The 14,278-nt window shown below is 35.3% G+C and overlaps 2 protein-coding genes across 3 annotated transcripts in view; both read right to left on the bottom strand.

Moving 5' to 3' along the window:
* Positions 1-592: 592 nt before the first annotated feature.
* The window catches only part of LOC306992653 (NACHT, LRR and PYD domains-containing protein 3-like), a gene marked incomplete at its 5' end in the record, with an annotated part of 82,170 nt that continues 68,484 nt past the window's right edge, over positions 593-14,278 (bottom strand). Inside the window, 1 exon segment of the mRNA XM_079601785.1 lies at positions 593-671.
* The window catches only part of LOC306992600 (NACHT, LRR and PYD domains-containing protein 3-like), a 41,336-nt gene continuing 28,499 nt past the window's right edge, over positions 1,442-14,278 (bottom strand). The window contains exons 8-11 of one of the 2 annotated variants that reach the window (XM_079601706.1): positions 9,981-10,151; positions 8,085-8,255; positions 3,437-3,612; positions 1,442-2,287 (exon numbers count right to left, since the gene is read on the bottom strand). In XM_079601706.1, coding sequence (XP_079457832.1) covers positions 2,283-2,287; positions 3,437-3,612; positions 8,085-8,255; positions 9,981-10,151 — 523 coding nt within the window. In that variant the 3' untranslated portion in view covers positions 1,442-2,282. The remainder of the gene's footprint in view (positions 2,288-3,436; positions 3,613-8,084; positions 8,256-9,980; positions 10,152-14,278) is intronic. The other variant, XM_079601705.1, reaches the window with a different exon arrangement.

Raw genomic sequence — 14,278 nt, 5'->3', positions numbered from 1 at the left:
TAAACAGCCTTGCAAAAGTTTTTTCAAAAGAAAACGGGCAAGATTAGGTGGTTACTGGATGTTGGAGCATGAACTTTGTAATGACAATGTATTTGTTTGTTTATTTATTTACAAAAAAAGGCCAAGGACACAAAAGTGCCTGTAGTTGGAGAATCACCCATACATGTGCAGTGTAACGTTAAATACAAGTACTCCACAGTGACTCTAGGGGTCGCTGTTTGACAAAAACGGAAATCCTGCATATTGCCCCTTTTAAGACTTTATGTAACCGTAACCTGACATATAAAAGTATAATTTAATTATTTCCAATATTTAATATTTCTATATTCAAAATGTTATATTTAAAACATTAATTTCATAACATTATTATTGCAGTTGTAATTTCAGTGCTAAATTACATTCATGAAAAAAAAAACACGTGTTGTGATAATTTGTTGTTGGACTTTGGATAGTTTCTAAATCCCATAGAATGGACTGTGTCTGTCTCTCAGCCATATTTTCAATCTATAGCCTAAAATCGATATTGTTTAATCATTTTAAAATGATATGAGTCTGAACATTACACTTCTATAGGCCTGTGCTAAGACCTGATTGACTGCATTGAAGTCCACATATAAAAACTCTAAATTATATCAGATTTTGAATGACCTTTAAGTCATTAAGTGACAAACCTTTCAGTTTTCTTTTTCCTATGAGGGACAAAAGTCCTGAGATACTCCCTCTGAACAGACTAGACTTTTGCTCATTAAAATATAATCAGGTGTATCTTAAAAATAACAGATTAAATTAATTACAAGTCACATTTTGAATTGCCCTTGATAGCAATTGATAAACTGAGACATGAGGGGAAAACTGAGATTTAAGGATAAAACTTTATAAATCATGACATAAAAAATATAGCCTAACAAAAACAGAAATTAATGTTTGATGAAATCCTCCTCGTCAATATTTGCTGGTAACATATTCATTTAAAATACTTCTATTACTCTTCTGCACATTCTTGTCCTAAATAATAAATTACTAATATACTCTGTTTATATCTTGTTGATTAAAATAATCTAATTGTCATTGAATATTGGAAGTTACACCATCAACATTGTAATCAAGCAGTGCAATATCTAATCAATAACAAAGCAATTTTCAGCACGTTTTACATTTACATGTGATCATTCAGCAGACACTTTTATCCAAAGCGACATATAAAGGAGAGCAATAAAAGCAATAAAACCAACAATATGCAAGTGATGCGACCATTCCCAGTTTAGTCTACAAAAAGATTTTCTTCAGCAGTTTTCATGAGTCATCACAAATAGAAGAATCTTACATTATTTATTAGTGAGTTCAAGTCCTCTATTAGATCATTGTGGAAATTGTTGTGGAAAATTCTAAGTCTTCAAAGTCTGGATCAGGTTTCAAAAAAGTTCTAGCAGAGTCAAAGTTTCAGGTCTCAGAAGAATCAACTTTATTGAGCAGTTCAACAAATTGAGATGTTAGCAAAGCATCTGAATCTACATGGGCCAGTATTCAGGGCTTATACATTTTCTTATCTCTGGGTGTCCAATTAGTGGTCTTCCCGCTATCTTTTAGCGGTTGCTCCACCCAACTATTTCGCCACCATTAGAAGTTCCCTCACCCTTGGCCTACTTCTAATTGTGGCCAGCCTTTAGCACATGCGTTTTAAAAAAAATGATTACATACATGTTTTTCTGGGTACTTTTCCACTCCATACATGTTTTCTGTATACTTTCCTAGCACTGTTATCATACGATCTTTGGACCTTTTTCTACATATGTTTACCTGCAAGCTTTTTCTAGGTACCTTCAAAGGCCCTTAAGGCCCTCTTTACATATCCAACCCAACTGACCTTTCCACATGTCATCTTTGTTTTTCTCATTTTGTACCATTGCAATTTAGACACGTATTTGTTAGACGGATTTCTCCCACAAAATCTGATGTCATCTTTAATTAAAAAAATCAGACCCACAAAAAGATCCAAACAAGAAACTGCAGTGAAGTCACACACACACACACACACACACACACACACACACACACACACACACACACACACACACACACACACACACACACACACACACACACACACACACACACACACACACACACACACACACACACACACACACACACACACACACACACACACAACACACACACAACACACACACACAACACACACACACACACACACACACACACACACACGAGAGTGAGATCGCTGTGACGTCTCTGTGTCTTCAGTCTCTGTAGCGGCTCCTTATTCACACTGAGGAAAATACAATAAAACACACACAGTCACATATGGAGGATGAGACATTACTGCGGTCACATCACATCAGTAGATTCATTTCAGAACAAACACAGGCAGAGATACATACAGTGTACATTAATATTGCAGCCAGAGATATAAAGGTGAGGAGAGCATCAGAGCTGTTGTTCTGCTCGCGGGTGAACGACAAGATGAGGAAGATCCTGATCAAGACCATTGTGAACAGATCATCGTGTCAGGATCACTTCACACTTACCGTCGTGGAAACCAAAGGTTGAGATTATTCGCATTATATGAATGATGTGATGAACAGAAACTTCTCTCTCAATTAATTGTAATTGTAAATTCTTCAGTGACAATGGCCGGAGTCTAGAGTCAGAGCGGACCTCCTGTCAGACAACATCTATGTACTCACTGATTAAATGATTATACAGCATATGTAGTTTATTCCATAGAGACTGTGTGTTCTCAGAACAATGAGAACAAATAATGTTTATTACAGGATCTAGGAAAAATAACTGAGCAGTTAAACTGCCCGCTGTTCTCCAGAGAAATCCTCCAGGTATTGCACATTTTTAGGTTTTCCAGCATCTTCTGCATATTTGACACCTTTCCAACAATGACTATGATTTTGAGATCCATCTTTTTACATTAAGGACAATTGAGTGACTCACACACAACTATTACAAAAGATGCTCAAGGAAACAATGCATTAAGAGCAGGGGGTGTAAACTTTAAACAGGATTATGATGACATTATGTTTAAAGATCATCTTTTTTTTCATTTAGTACTGCCCGTCAGAAGCGAATACTTCCCTGTTTCACAGAAGACAAAATAATTGATCCGGTTCATGCAATTTAAAAAAAGTTGACACATCCCAGCTTTTAATGCATTGTGTTGCATCAGTAAAAAGAAAATTAAGGTTATGATTTTTTTTCTAAAAATATATCTGTGTAAAACTGATGTTGTTAAAAATAATATGCAGGGGAAAACCAAGTCCCATGTTTGATGGACCCTTTGTTACAAACCTTATTAGTATTCCAAAGTATTCTACATTATTTAGATTAGGTTATAAAGCTTGTGTAATCTGACGAAATATGTTACAAATTAATGTATTTTTTAATCTGTAGTAAATAATCTACTTACAAAATAGTGTCTCCAGTTTATAATGTGGATCATTCTTCAGATCAGAGAGAAGCTTCATGTCTGAATCTCCTAGTTTATTCCTAGACAGATCGAGTTCTCTCAGGTGTGAGGGGTTTGATCTCAGAGCTGAAGTCAGAGCAGCACAACCTTTATCTGTGACTCCACAATCCCTCAACCTGTAGAGAACAATGACACACTCTTCACTCTCTCAGTTCAGATCAGATCAGATCAGTTTAACACAAGGGTCCGCAGCCGCACTACAGGGGTCTGTCAATTAATGTTTGATCACAAATACTTTTTTATTAAATTAAAACATGGGTAAAAAACATCAAAGTCTAATTGAAATATAAGCAATCTCAAACGAATGCAAGAGCACCCTCACACAAGCAATGCCACTATATTTTACATGATGCCGGTTTTCTATGTTGAGGAGAAACTGAGGGACAAATAATGCAGTGCTGTGACTATGGAGTGATAGAGAGATAACATTAATAACACCTGAAGTGTAACTTTCTCAATTAAATGTACTATATTTTAGTTCAATAATATTAAAGGGGTCATGACATGGTTTTTTTTATTTTATTATTATGTTCCCTTAGGTGCAATTATAGTATTACTATAGTTTTTTTTACAAAAAACTTTTAAAATGTAGTGATTTATGACCTTTTCCCACCCTGTTTCTCATCCTCTGATTCAAACAGTCTGTTTTGGGGGTGTTTCCCCTTTAAGAGTTCAGTGTTAACGCCCACTGTTATGATTGGCTAACTGTCAGTGCCTATGCATCAATTATTAACGCCCCCAGCCAGAACGTTTGCGGATTCGGCGTAACTGTTTAATAGCGGGTGATGCATGCGAAGCGATGGCTCTTGCAATGATAAAACCTTATTATGTTTGAGCCGGAATCAGAGGAAAATGAACCATCACCACAACAACGAAGACTGGATCAGCTCGTGTCCACATGGAAAGTGAAACTATTTTGAATTAATAAAAAAAAATTAACCCGAGACACTTGAAAACGGATTATTGTTGCATAATTATCCTATAGCTTCATTTGCTAACAGTTTAACATTATTTAACTAATTCCAATGAAATGATAGGGTGTACCACGGACAAAAATGCATGCACAGACAGGCCATCTTTGAAGATGCAGCATTGATAAAGGCAACATTTTTAATTTTCTATCACATGTAGGCCTACTAGAAAGGCGACATATTTTCAAGATTCTCTTATACAAATGTGTTTATATTAGCCATGGTAAAAAGTAAGTTTGCGTCGTCGTTATTGAGCCCAGAATGTCGGCACGGACTTATCTTTGAGCAACCGTTTTCTGGCAAAGCCAAGCATCATATTGGGATTTTTTCCTCAAAACAGTCATCCTTAAATGTACAGAACACTGCCGTGACTGGGACGTCCGCAAAAAATAAAGTGCATCCATTTTTCCCTGACGACTGGATCTTTCAGCGTATTTAAAAAGTAGTTTAAAGTTTTAAATACATTACTTACAGTTTGCGTCGTCGATGTTGAGCCCAGAATAGACGGCACGGACTTATCTTTGAGCAACAGTTTTCTGGCAAAGCTCAAAACAGTCATCCTTAAAATGTATAGAACAAACGCTTAAACTAACACTGCCGTGACTGGGACGTCCGCAAAAAATAAAGTGCATCCATTTTTCCCTGATGACTGGATCTTTCGCAGCGTATTCAAAGATGTTGTTTGTCCACAGCCAGGAACAGCACATCTGCGTGGCATCGTAATTTCCCTGTACACAGACCCACTCGCTGTCCGTCGACTGAACACTTGTGAGGCGCGCGGCGCGCGGGCGCGACAATGATACGAAGTGAGCGTAGTTGTCTTGCGCTTTAAGCGTAGCTGTCTTGTCCTGGAGGCGGGTTATATGCAAACGCTGGTACGTCACTTCGTACCGTGACGTCACTTCTTACCATGGATCCAGAACGAGCTGTATTTAGAGCTTGATTAAATAAATGATTCGTTTATAATGGGGAGAACGTCTTAAGCTATGAAACTTGCAGGACGTTTTAATGGTACAAAGACCTCTTATATACCAAAAGATCAAGGCAAATTTGGTTTCTCATGTCATGACCCCTTTAATTTAATATTTTGAGGAGATTTGGTACTAAATAATATTTGTCCAATAATTATGATCCATATTACAATTAGATTTCATGCTTAGCATTTAGCATGCTAATATATGCGATTGCTAATTAATAGCTTGGTAGCTAGCTAATGCAATCTTATAATTCAGTCATGTGACAAAAATATAAGAAATTGAATGAATTAATCCAGTTAGGGAACCATATTAAATCACTTTAAAACTTCTTAATTGGGTTCCTTGAAAAATGACTTGATTCCATGATGTGGACATTATATGAACAAATTATCTTTGTTTAACTTAATTGGTTCATGTGGAACTGATGTGCATGATTAAATCATTTAAATCCAACACACTTTTTCAGTAGGGATGCATCGATCCGATATTCAGTATCAGTATCGGCTCCGATACTAACATTTTTGATCGGGTATCGGTCGGACGAGGCCGATCCAAATCCGATATTGTGCGTATACTATTCTGTGCTATTGTTAAGCCCCACAAAAGGCACAAAAACATTATAAAGCACCATAAAGTTGTCCTGCACTATATTATAAGTGTTCGGAAGCCATTATATAGTATAATGTGAGATAGAAATTAATATTTAAGTCATTAAATTCGAAATCACGTACACTTTTCCCTCCGCTGCGGCTGTCAGTCATTCTCCATTCAGCATTAAGCAGCGCGTCGCGTTCGGTTACGACGGTCAACACGATGAAAAACTCTCTCCAAGATGATTCAATGTTACTATAATTATACTTGATCTGTAGATAAAGGTCTATAGGTTTGCATTAAACAACTTTATCTTGCTGGACTTTATTGCTGTACCTTAATCATGTTACTTTCTACCGGGTGTCTGTCTCTCACAACACTGGAGTCAGAGCACTATAATAATTGTTCTTCACGCGCACAGTAACTGACATTTAAAACTGTTAAAAGAAAATGCTCAATAAACTATTGCATAGATAGATACTGTATAATACACAACGCATCAATGTGTCTTTCCTTTGTGATTTGAACTTTTTAATGCGGACTCGAAGCGCTGCGCGCTGTGACTCGTGTTGCTTCAAGCGCATCATTCTGCGCTCGGGATGCGCATAAACGCTGTGTGCCGCACTGTATTGGGGCCTTTCATATCATAATACAGCGACGCAATGAACGATTATGAATAGCCTTTCTAGTTCTGTCCTATCTATCATATGTTGCTGCCTCATTAAACCGCTGTGATATACATTTAAAACACGTCTCAATTTTATAGTAGGCCTAGGCTATAAAATAATTTATCTTTTTGATTTTTGTTATCTTGATTTTCATGAATGTATTTTACAACAATACAAAGAGCAATGTGTAACGTTTTACCAAATTTAGTGTTACACTTATTCTCATATTTGTTCCCCACTAAATGTTTTTTCATGTTCAGATTTAATACAATTATTGTGCACTTGTGATTTTTTTCTAGACTAAATTTTACTGCTGAATTATCCACTAATCTAGTTTATAATAGCATTTTTGTCACAGATTGTGATCATATTTTTTGTTGTTGTTGTTTTTCTTTATAATGAAGTTGTCTGTATTAAGTAGGTTGTTTTTAACACAAAGAGTGATTATCAGTTCAACACACAGTTATAGAAATTGTACTTGATAAAAAAAAACGGTGCTGGTATCGGATTGGTATCGGTCGATACTCAGAATGTTTGGTATCGGATCGGATCGGTTCTGAAAAAATGGTATTGTTGCATCCCTATTTTTCAGTGCATTGTTTTCTGTTTTTTTTAAATAATTTTGGATTTACTGTAAATCTTTAAGAATGTCAAAATTAAAAAGTGGAAGGATAATCAATTTATTAAAGAAATGTTTATTATTAGAATACCCTGAAGCCCCTTTGTCCCTGATATTATTATTTTTTCTATTTCTTTTTTATATTGTGCTCTGTTCTTTAGGAAGGTTTTGTTTTTCCTTATTGTAATGGTATTTACTGCAATAAAAACACGTTGGCGTTACTTCCGCATTCTTCGATTCCTATGGAAGTCTATGGGTGTTGTAACGCTGTCAGTTTAAAAACACTGTTGTTTTAATATAACATTTATACTTTGTGTATTTGTGTAATGTTTTGTCTTGTTTGTGATGTGGAGTAAATATATATGCCGGGAGAACATTTATGTTTTAGGATTAGCATGTTGAATCAAGCATTGGCTCACCTGTGATGTTCACTGGTTTAACTGAATATGTATTTAATGTGCATTTGGACTGAAGTAAATATCACTTGTAATTTATTGTTTAACTGAGTGTCTATGAATCACACATAAAACTACTGGTTTTGGTTTTCCTGGTCAACCTATAATTGTAGAAAAAATTAGCTCTCAATAAAATGTACTCAATTGTCTCTCATTTGTGTTGTGTGGATTCAGACCCGAAAACAAGCTAGGGTTTAACAAACAAAGTTGGTGATCATTGAGTAAAAAAAGTTAAAAACTATTACATTACTAATAAAGAATATATTTACCAAGTTCAAATATGTGTTTATCAGAGAGTTCATCTTACCTCAGATTCTCCAGTTTACAGTGAGGATCCTCCAGTACAGCAGAGAGCAGATGAACTGAATCTCCTAGTTTATTCACAGACAGATTCAGTTTTCTCAGGTGTGAGGGGTTTGATCTCAGAGCTGAAGTCAGAGCAGCACAACCTTCATCTGTGACTCCACAATCCCTCAACCTGTAGAGAACAATGACACACTCTTCACTCTCTCAGTTCAGATCAGATCAGTTTAACACAAGGGTCCGCAGCCGCACTGCAGGGGTCTGTCAATTAATGTTTGATCACAATTTTTTTTTGTAAAAAAATTAAAACATGGGTAAAAAAAACATAAGCATATAAAAGAAATATAACTCAAATAAATGCAAGAGCACCCTCACACAACCTTCCTCTGTGACTCCACAATATTTCAATATAGAGAACAATGGTGCTGTGTAAAATAACCATTTTATTAAAGATTGCAATGTGTGATGTGATTTGAATGTAGCGGCAAGCAACGCCATATATTATACACTGTTTTATTAATGATGCCGGTTTTCTATGTTGAGGAGAAACTGAGGGACAAATAATGCAGTGCTGTGACTATGGAGTGATAGAGAGATAACATTAATAACACCTGAAGTGTAACTTTATCAATTAAATGTACTATATTTTAGTTCAATAATATTAATTTAATATTTTGAGGAGATTTGGTACTAAATAATATTTGTCCAATAATTATGATCCATTAATGGCCATTTAAAAGAATATTTTTTCAAATATGTTTATATTACAATTAGATTTCATGCTTAGCATTTAGCATGCGATTGCTAATTAATAGTTTGGTTGCTAGCTAATGCAATCTTATAATTCAGTCATGTGACACAAAAATATAAGAAATTGAATGAAGTAATCCAGTTAGGGAACCATATTAAAATCATTAAAAACTTCTTAATTGGGTTACTTGGAAATGACTTGATTCCATGATGTGGACATTATATGAACAAATTATCTTTGTTTAACTTAATTGGTTCATGTGGAACCGATGTGCATGATTAAATCATTTAAAATCCAACACACGGTTTCAGTGCATTGTTTTCAGTTTTTTTTGTTTGTTTGTTTTTTATATATAATTTTGGATTTACTGTAAATCCTTAAGAATGTCAAAATTGAAAAGTGGAAGATTAATCAATTTATTAAAGAAATTTTAATTATTAGAAGAACCTGAAGCCCTTTGGTCCCTGATATTATTATTTTTTCTATTTCTGTTTTATGGTCTGTTCTTTAGGACATTTATTATGGTTTTGTTTTTCCTTATTGTAATGGTATTTACTGCAATAAAAAAACACGTTGGCGTACTTCCGCATTCTTCGATTCCTATAGAAGTCTATGGGTGTTGTAACTCTGTCAGTTTAAAAACACTGTTGTTTTAATATAACATTTATACTTTGTGTATTTGTGTAATGTTTTGTCTTGTTTGTGATGTGGAGTAAATATATATGCCGGGAGAACATTTATGTTTTAGGATGAGCATGTTGAATCAAGCATTGGCTCACATGTGATGTTCACTGGTTTAACTGAATATTTATTTAATGTGCATTTGGACTGAAGTAAATATCACTTGTAATTTATTGTTTAACTGAGTGTCTATGAATCACACATAAAACTACTGGTTTTGGTTTTCCTGGTCAACCTATAATTGTAGAGAAAATGAGCTCTCAATAAAATTTATTCAGTTGTCTCTCATTTGTGTTGTGTGGATGTGTAATTGTTTGGTTGGACTCCTTCAGACCAGAAAACAAGCTAGGGTTTAACCAGCAAAGTTGGTGATTATTGAGTAAAAAAAGTTAAAAAGTATTACATTACTAACAAAGAATATTACCAAGGATAAATATATATGTGTGACTATCAGAGAGTTCATCTTACCACAGTGTCTCCAGTTTACAGTGAGGATCCTCCAGTACAGCAGAGAGCAGATGAACTGAATCTCCTAGTTTATTCACAGACAGATCCAGTTTTCTCAGGTGTGAGGGGTTTGATCTCAGAGCTGAAGTCAGAGCAGCACAACCTTCATCTGTGACTCCACAATCCCACAACCTGTAGAGAACAATGACACACTCTTCACTCTCTCAGTTCAGATCAACACGTACAAGTCACAATTCTACACAGACTATTAAATGTCTGAATTTCAATTGGAGATTTATCAGTCATAAAAAATAATAAAGAAATTTAAAAAGCTTTCAATATGTGCTTCATAATCCAACAGTTCTAAATGACCTCAAAAAACAACTACACCTCTTCACTCTGTGACACACTCATCGTGAAGATGAAAGCAGACAAGAGTATGGTAGGTTAACCTAAATGTTTTATCCTGATGTTATTTGCAAAATATAAAGCTACGTTTTCGTTCATATGTTTCTGTAATAATATCGGAGTGATTGCAATTTCCAAGTCAAGCTGTGCTAACTGGACTTTTCCTCCCGCAGCGTCGCTGTCAGACCGACGGGAGACTGCTTGTGAAGGTGAAAGTATTAGGAGCAGGGATGTGTCCAGGATTTTATACTTGGGGTGGCAAGTGCAGAATGAGGGGTGGCAACTAGGCTTGCCATGGTATATGTAAAACTAGTTATACCATATGAGGGACAACACCAGTATTTCATTCCGATTTAAAATGGGAAACAATAAAACATTCTTGACAACAACAGTTCAGAACTAAAAATGACTCATTAGATCAACTGATGTTGGATTCTTCTATGACGGGTAATTTAAGGGTGTATTCACACCTGCCTTGTTTAGTTCGATTGAAGCGAACTCAAGTTCGTTTCCCCCCTTGGTGCGGATCTTTTGGGAAGGTGTGAATACAGCAATCGCACTCGGGTGCGGACCAAACAAGCGAACCGAGACCCAGCTGAAGAGGTGGTCTCGGTACGGTTCCAAACGAACTCTGGTACGGTTTGTACAGAGAGAGACAGAGAGGAGAGAGAGAGAGACAGAGAGAGAGAGAGAGAGCGCATGCTTTCTCCGCCAGAACTGTCTTGCAGCATATCTTCGTCTTCGCAAAATCCTAATTACAACATCGTATAGATGACATTGTATCATATGATGTTCATAAGTTTCTTCATATTGCGTTAGTAGCTGATAACATCAAATCAGTAAAAAAATAAAAATTGCACAATGGAAGATCTCCATAAATTGCCTGTTTTTGCACTTCCTGCTTTTCCCTGCTTGAGAATGTCTGTCCAATGAATGGATGACTTTAGCACACATGTGGTTTTGTATACAAATTTTGGTTCACTTGCAAAAAGGGCAGTGTGAAAGCAAACCGTACCAAACAAAAAAAATCAACATTGTATTTGGTCCGGACCAAAGCAAGTGAACTAGCGGACTTTCCTGGTGTGAATACACCCCAAGTAATCCATGTCTGATTGAAGCTAACTCTAAACTCTGCTCTACTACATTAAACATTAGAACAACATGAAAGCGAGTAAACGTTGAACTATCCCTTTAAGTATGATGGGAACACATTTTTATGATGCTTTTGAACTTGCTTGTTGACTATAAGTAACTTTGCAACTACATGTCAACTTATTCTAACCCTAACCCTACCAGTAATAAATCTATTAACACTCCAATGGGAGTTAGTAGACATGTGCACCTGTACTCAGTCAACAGAATGTGTTAAAGGGACCATTCAAATAAAGTGAAACCAATATGGTCAAACCTAAATTGAGAATTACAACACTGTTTCACTAAAGAAAACAAATATCTGTCTCTGTATCCCTTCCTCTTCATTTGGGCTTTCTGTCTCATAGAAAACAGTCGTAAAAACACATAATGAGAACTATTGTATATACTTTTGTATAAATAAGTTATGGTGTACATCCGATCTAATTTCATGCTAGCATTTGGCTAAAATGTGTGAATTAGCCTATTATGTAAAGTGTAATGAGCAAGATAGCTTTATTGAACATATACAGTTGAATCAGGTGTGTTTGGTCAGGAAGAGTGTGTAGATTTGGTGCGCCTCCTGAGGCCTGTTGCATGAAGCTAGTTGAACAAACTGAGTTTCAGAATAGGTTTAGAGTTGACAAATATAAATCCAACCTGGATTAGATCCGGTTCAACGGGCTCACAAAGCTCTGCATAAACGTTTTCTGTCAACTCAGGTTTGATCCAGAGTTTGCGATTAACTCTGAAGCGTGTCCACGTGAAAGTGTGAATCACAATCACACGGAACATGGAGAACGTCAGTTTGATTCACTTCTCTGCTGAAGATTAACCCTTAATTACTGTTTGGGGTCAGGGTGACCCCAATGGACTTTTCCTTCATTTTTTAAAAATGTTACCTTCATCTCAGGGGCGTGAAACTCTGTGACTTTTCCTAAATAATCTATCTAAACATGCACAAAAAAACTGGGCTTGATTTGGTTGTTCTAAAGATGTGTAAAATTTTTTTTACCGTTTAAGGTGTTTGGGGTCAAAATGACCCCGCATTGAAAATGAATGGGAAAATGAAACAAATGACTTTTTTTTATTTTGTTTGTCAAAAAAATAAAAGTAAATCCATTATAAATCTGAAAATTTCTACAAATAAACCAAGGTCTGGTCCTACAGGTATAAATAAAAAGTAGAACAAACTTTCTATCTTATACACACACACAAACACACAAATGTATGTTATACAACAGAGAGCATTTTTACAGAAATTGGCCAATAAAATAAACAAACCTGGCATAAATCAAATTTTTTTTACATTTAAATCAAGGTCTGGTCCTAGAGCATAAACCCAAAGTGAAACGAACTTTCTATCTCATACACACACACTGCATAATAATAACACACACTGATAATCCTGCAAAAGCAGATAATTCAAAATATATATCAGAAAACAAAAAATTCTAACTCTGACAAAACTACAGATTTTTATGTGTTTCAAAAATGTTTAAATAAATATTCACAACATATATATCATACATTTGTGAGGAGAAGTTGGAGCATCAAGAAAAATAAAGTGAAAATGAATGAGTCTCTATGGCCCTCTCTGGATAAATGTGGTCATTGCACTTTCATTCCGTAAATAGGTAAAAAACTTAAAAATTTCCACAAAAACACAGCATAAATGTATAGTTGACAAGTAAATAAAAAAAATGATATAGTTTTCCATATAAAAAAATTATATTTCCTTCATGCAATCGCTCTTTAAAAGCTTGGGGTCAGTCTGACCCCAAACATCTTAAGTGTTATCCTTTTTTAACAGTGATCAAGGGTTAAGAGGTCATTATGAAGAAATATCATGAAATTAAATGCATTTACAAGGCAGAAATAAACACAGCTGCTGGAGCGAAAGTTTGAGAAGACCGCTGAAAGAAAATAACCGACTATATCAATGCAAGTGAATCAAACAAATAGTCCTTTAATTTATATAGTTTCACAGAGTTCAAAAGAATACATGCAAGCTTAATATGTTTAAAAGCATATATATATATACACAGCAAAGTTTAATATTAACCCTAAAAAGGGAAAGGCCATAAAAAGACATCAGAAAATTAATGTCTTGCTATTTTATTGCTTATTCAGACATAAATACAATTTCATGTTTTGTTTTTTTAAACATGACTTTTATTTTGGATTTCTAATTTTTAATTAGGACATACATACGTTGCCCCTTTAGGGTATAAAGTCATTAAAAAATAATGCTTCTTTGGCAATTTGTATTATAACATCTTAGCCAGATTTTTACTATTTATTCTCTCATAACTTAAACTAAACATTCTTTGTAAAATTCTGCTGATCGTTAAGTATAATGCCATTTTATGGATATTAGCCTTCTGTATAATATTTAATACACAAATATATCTATGGCCTATAAATTATCGATATGACCAAAACTTTGCTGAAAAACCTCTTGCTTGCTCTACTTCATGCCTTCAGTCCTCTTGATTAATAGTTTATTCTTTATACTTAACAAATAAAGCATTCAAAGTCATCCTGTAGCGTAAGTTACCATGGCGATGGAACCCGCTAAAAACCAATCCACTTTCTTGAGACCGAAAAAAACAGAGTTTGCTCAAATTAATCTCAAACTTACAAGGGGAGCAACTGAAACTGGCTTCATGCAACAGGCCACAGAAACAGAGGGAAACACTAACAACCACCACTCACTGTAACTCTGACGTGCTCCTGAAGAGCTTCATTTGCTGGCTCAGGTGTTGGATCAGGGTTGG

The sequence above is a fragment of the Phoxinus phoxinus genome, assembly GCF_949152265.1.
Source record: "Phoxinus phoxinus genome assembly, chromosome: 24".
Classification (NCBI taxonomy): domain Eukaryota; kingdom Metazoa; phylum Chordata; class Actinopteri; order Cypriniformes; family Leuciscidae; genus Phoxinus; species Phoxinus phoxinus.
Note: the sequence above shows the minus strand (reverse complement) of the source record. Positions and strands in the feature narration are given on the sequence as shown.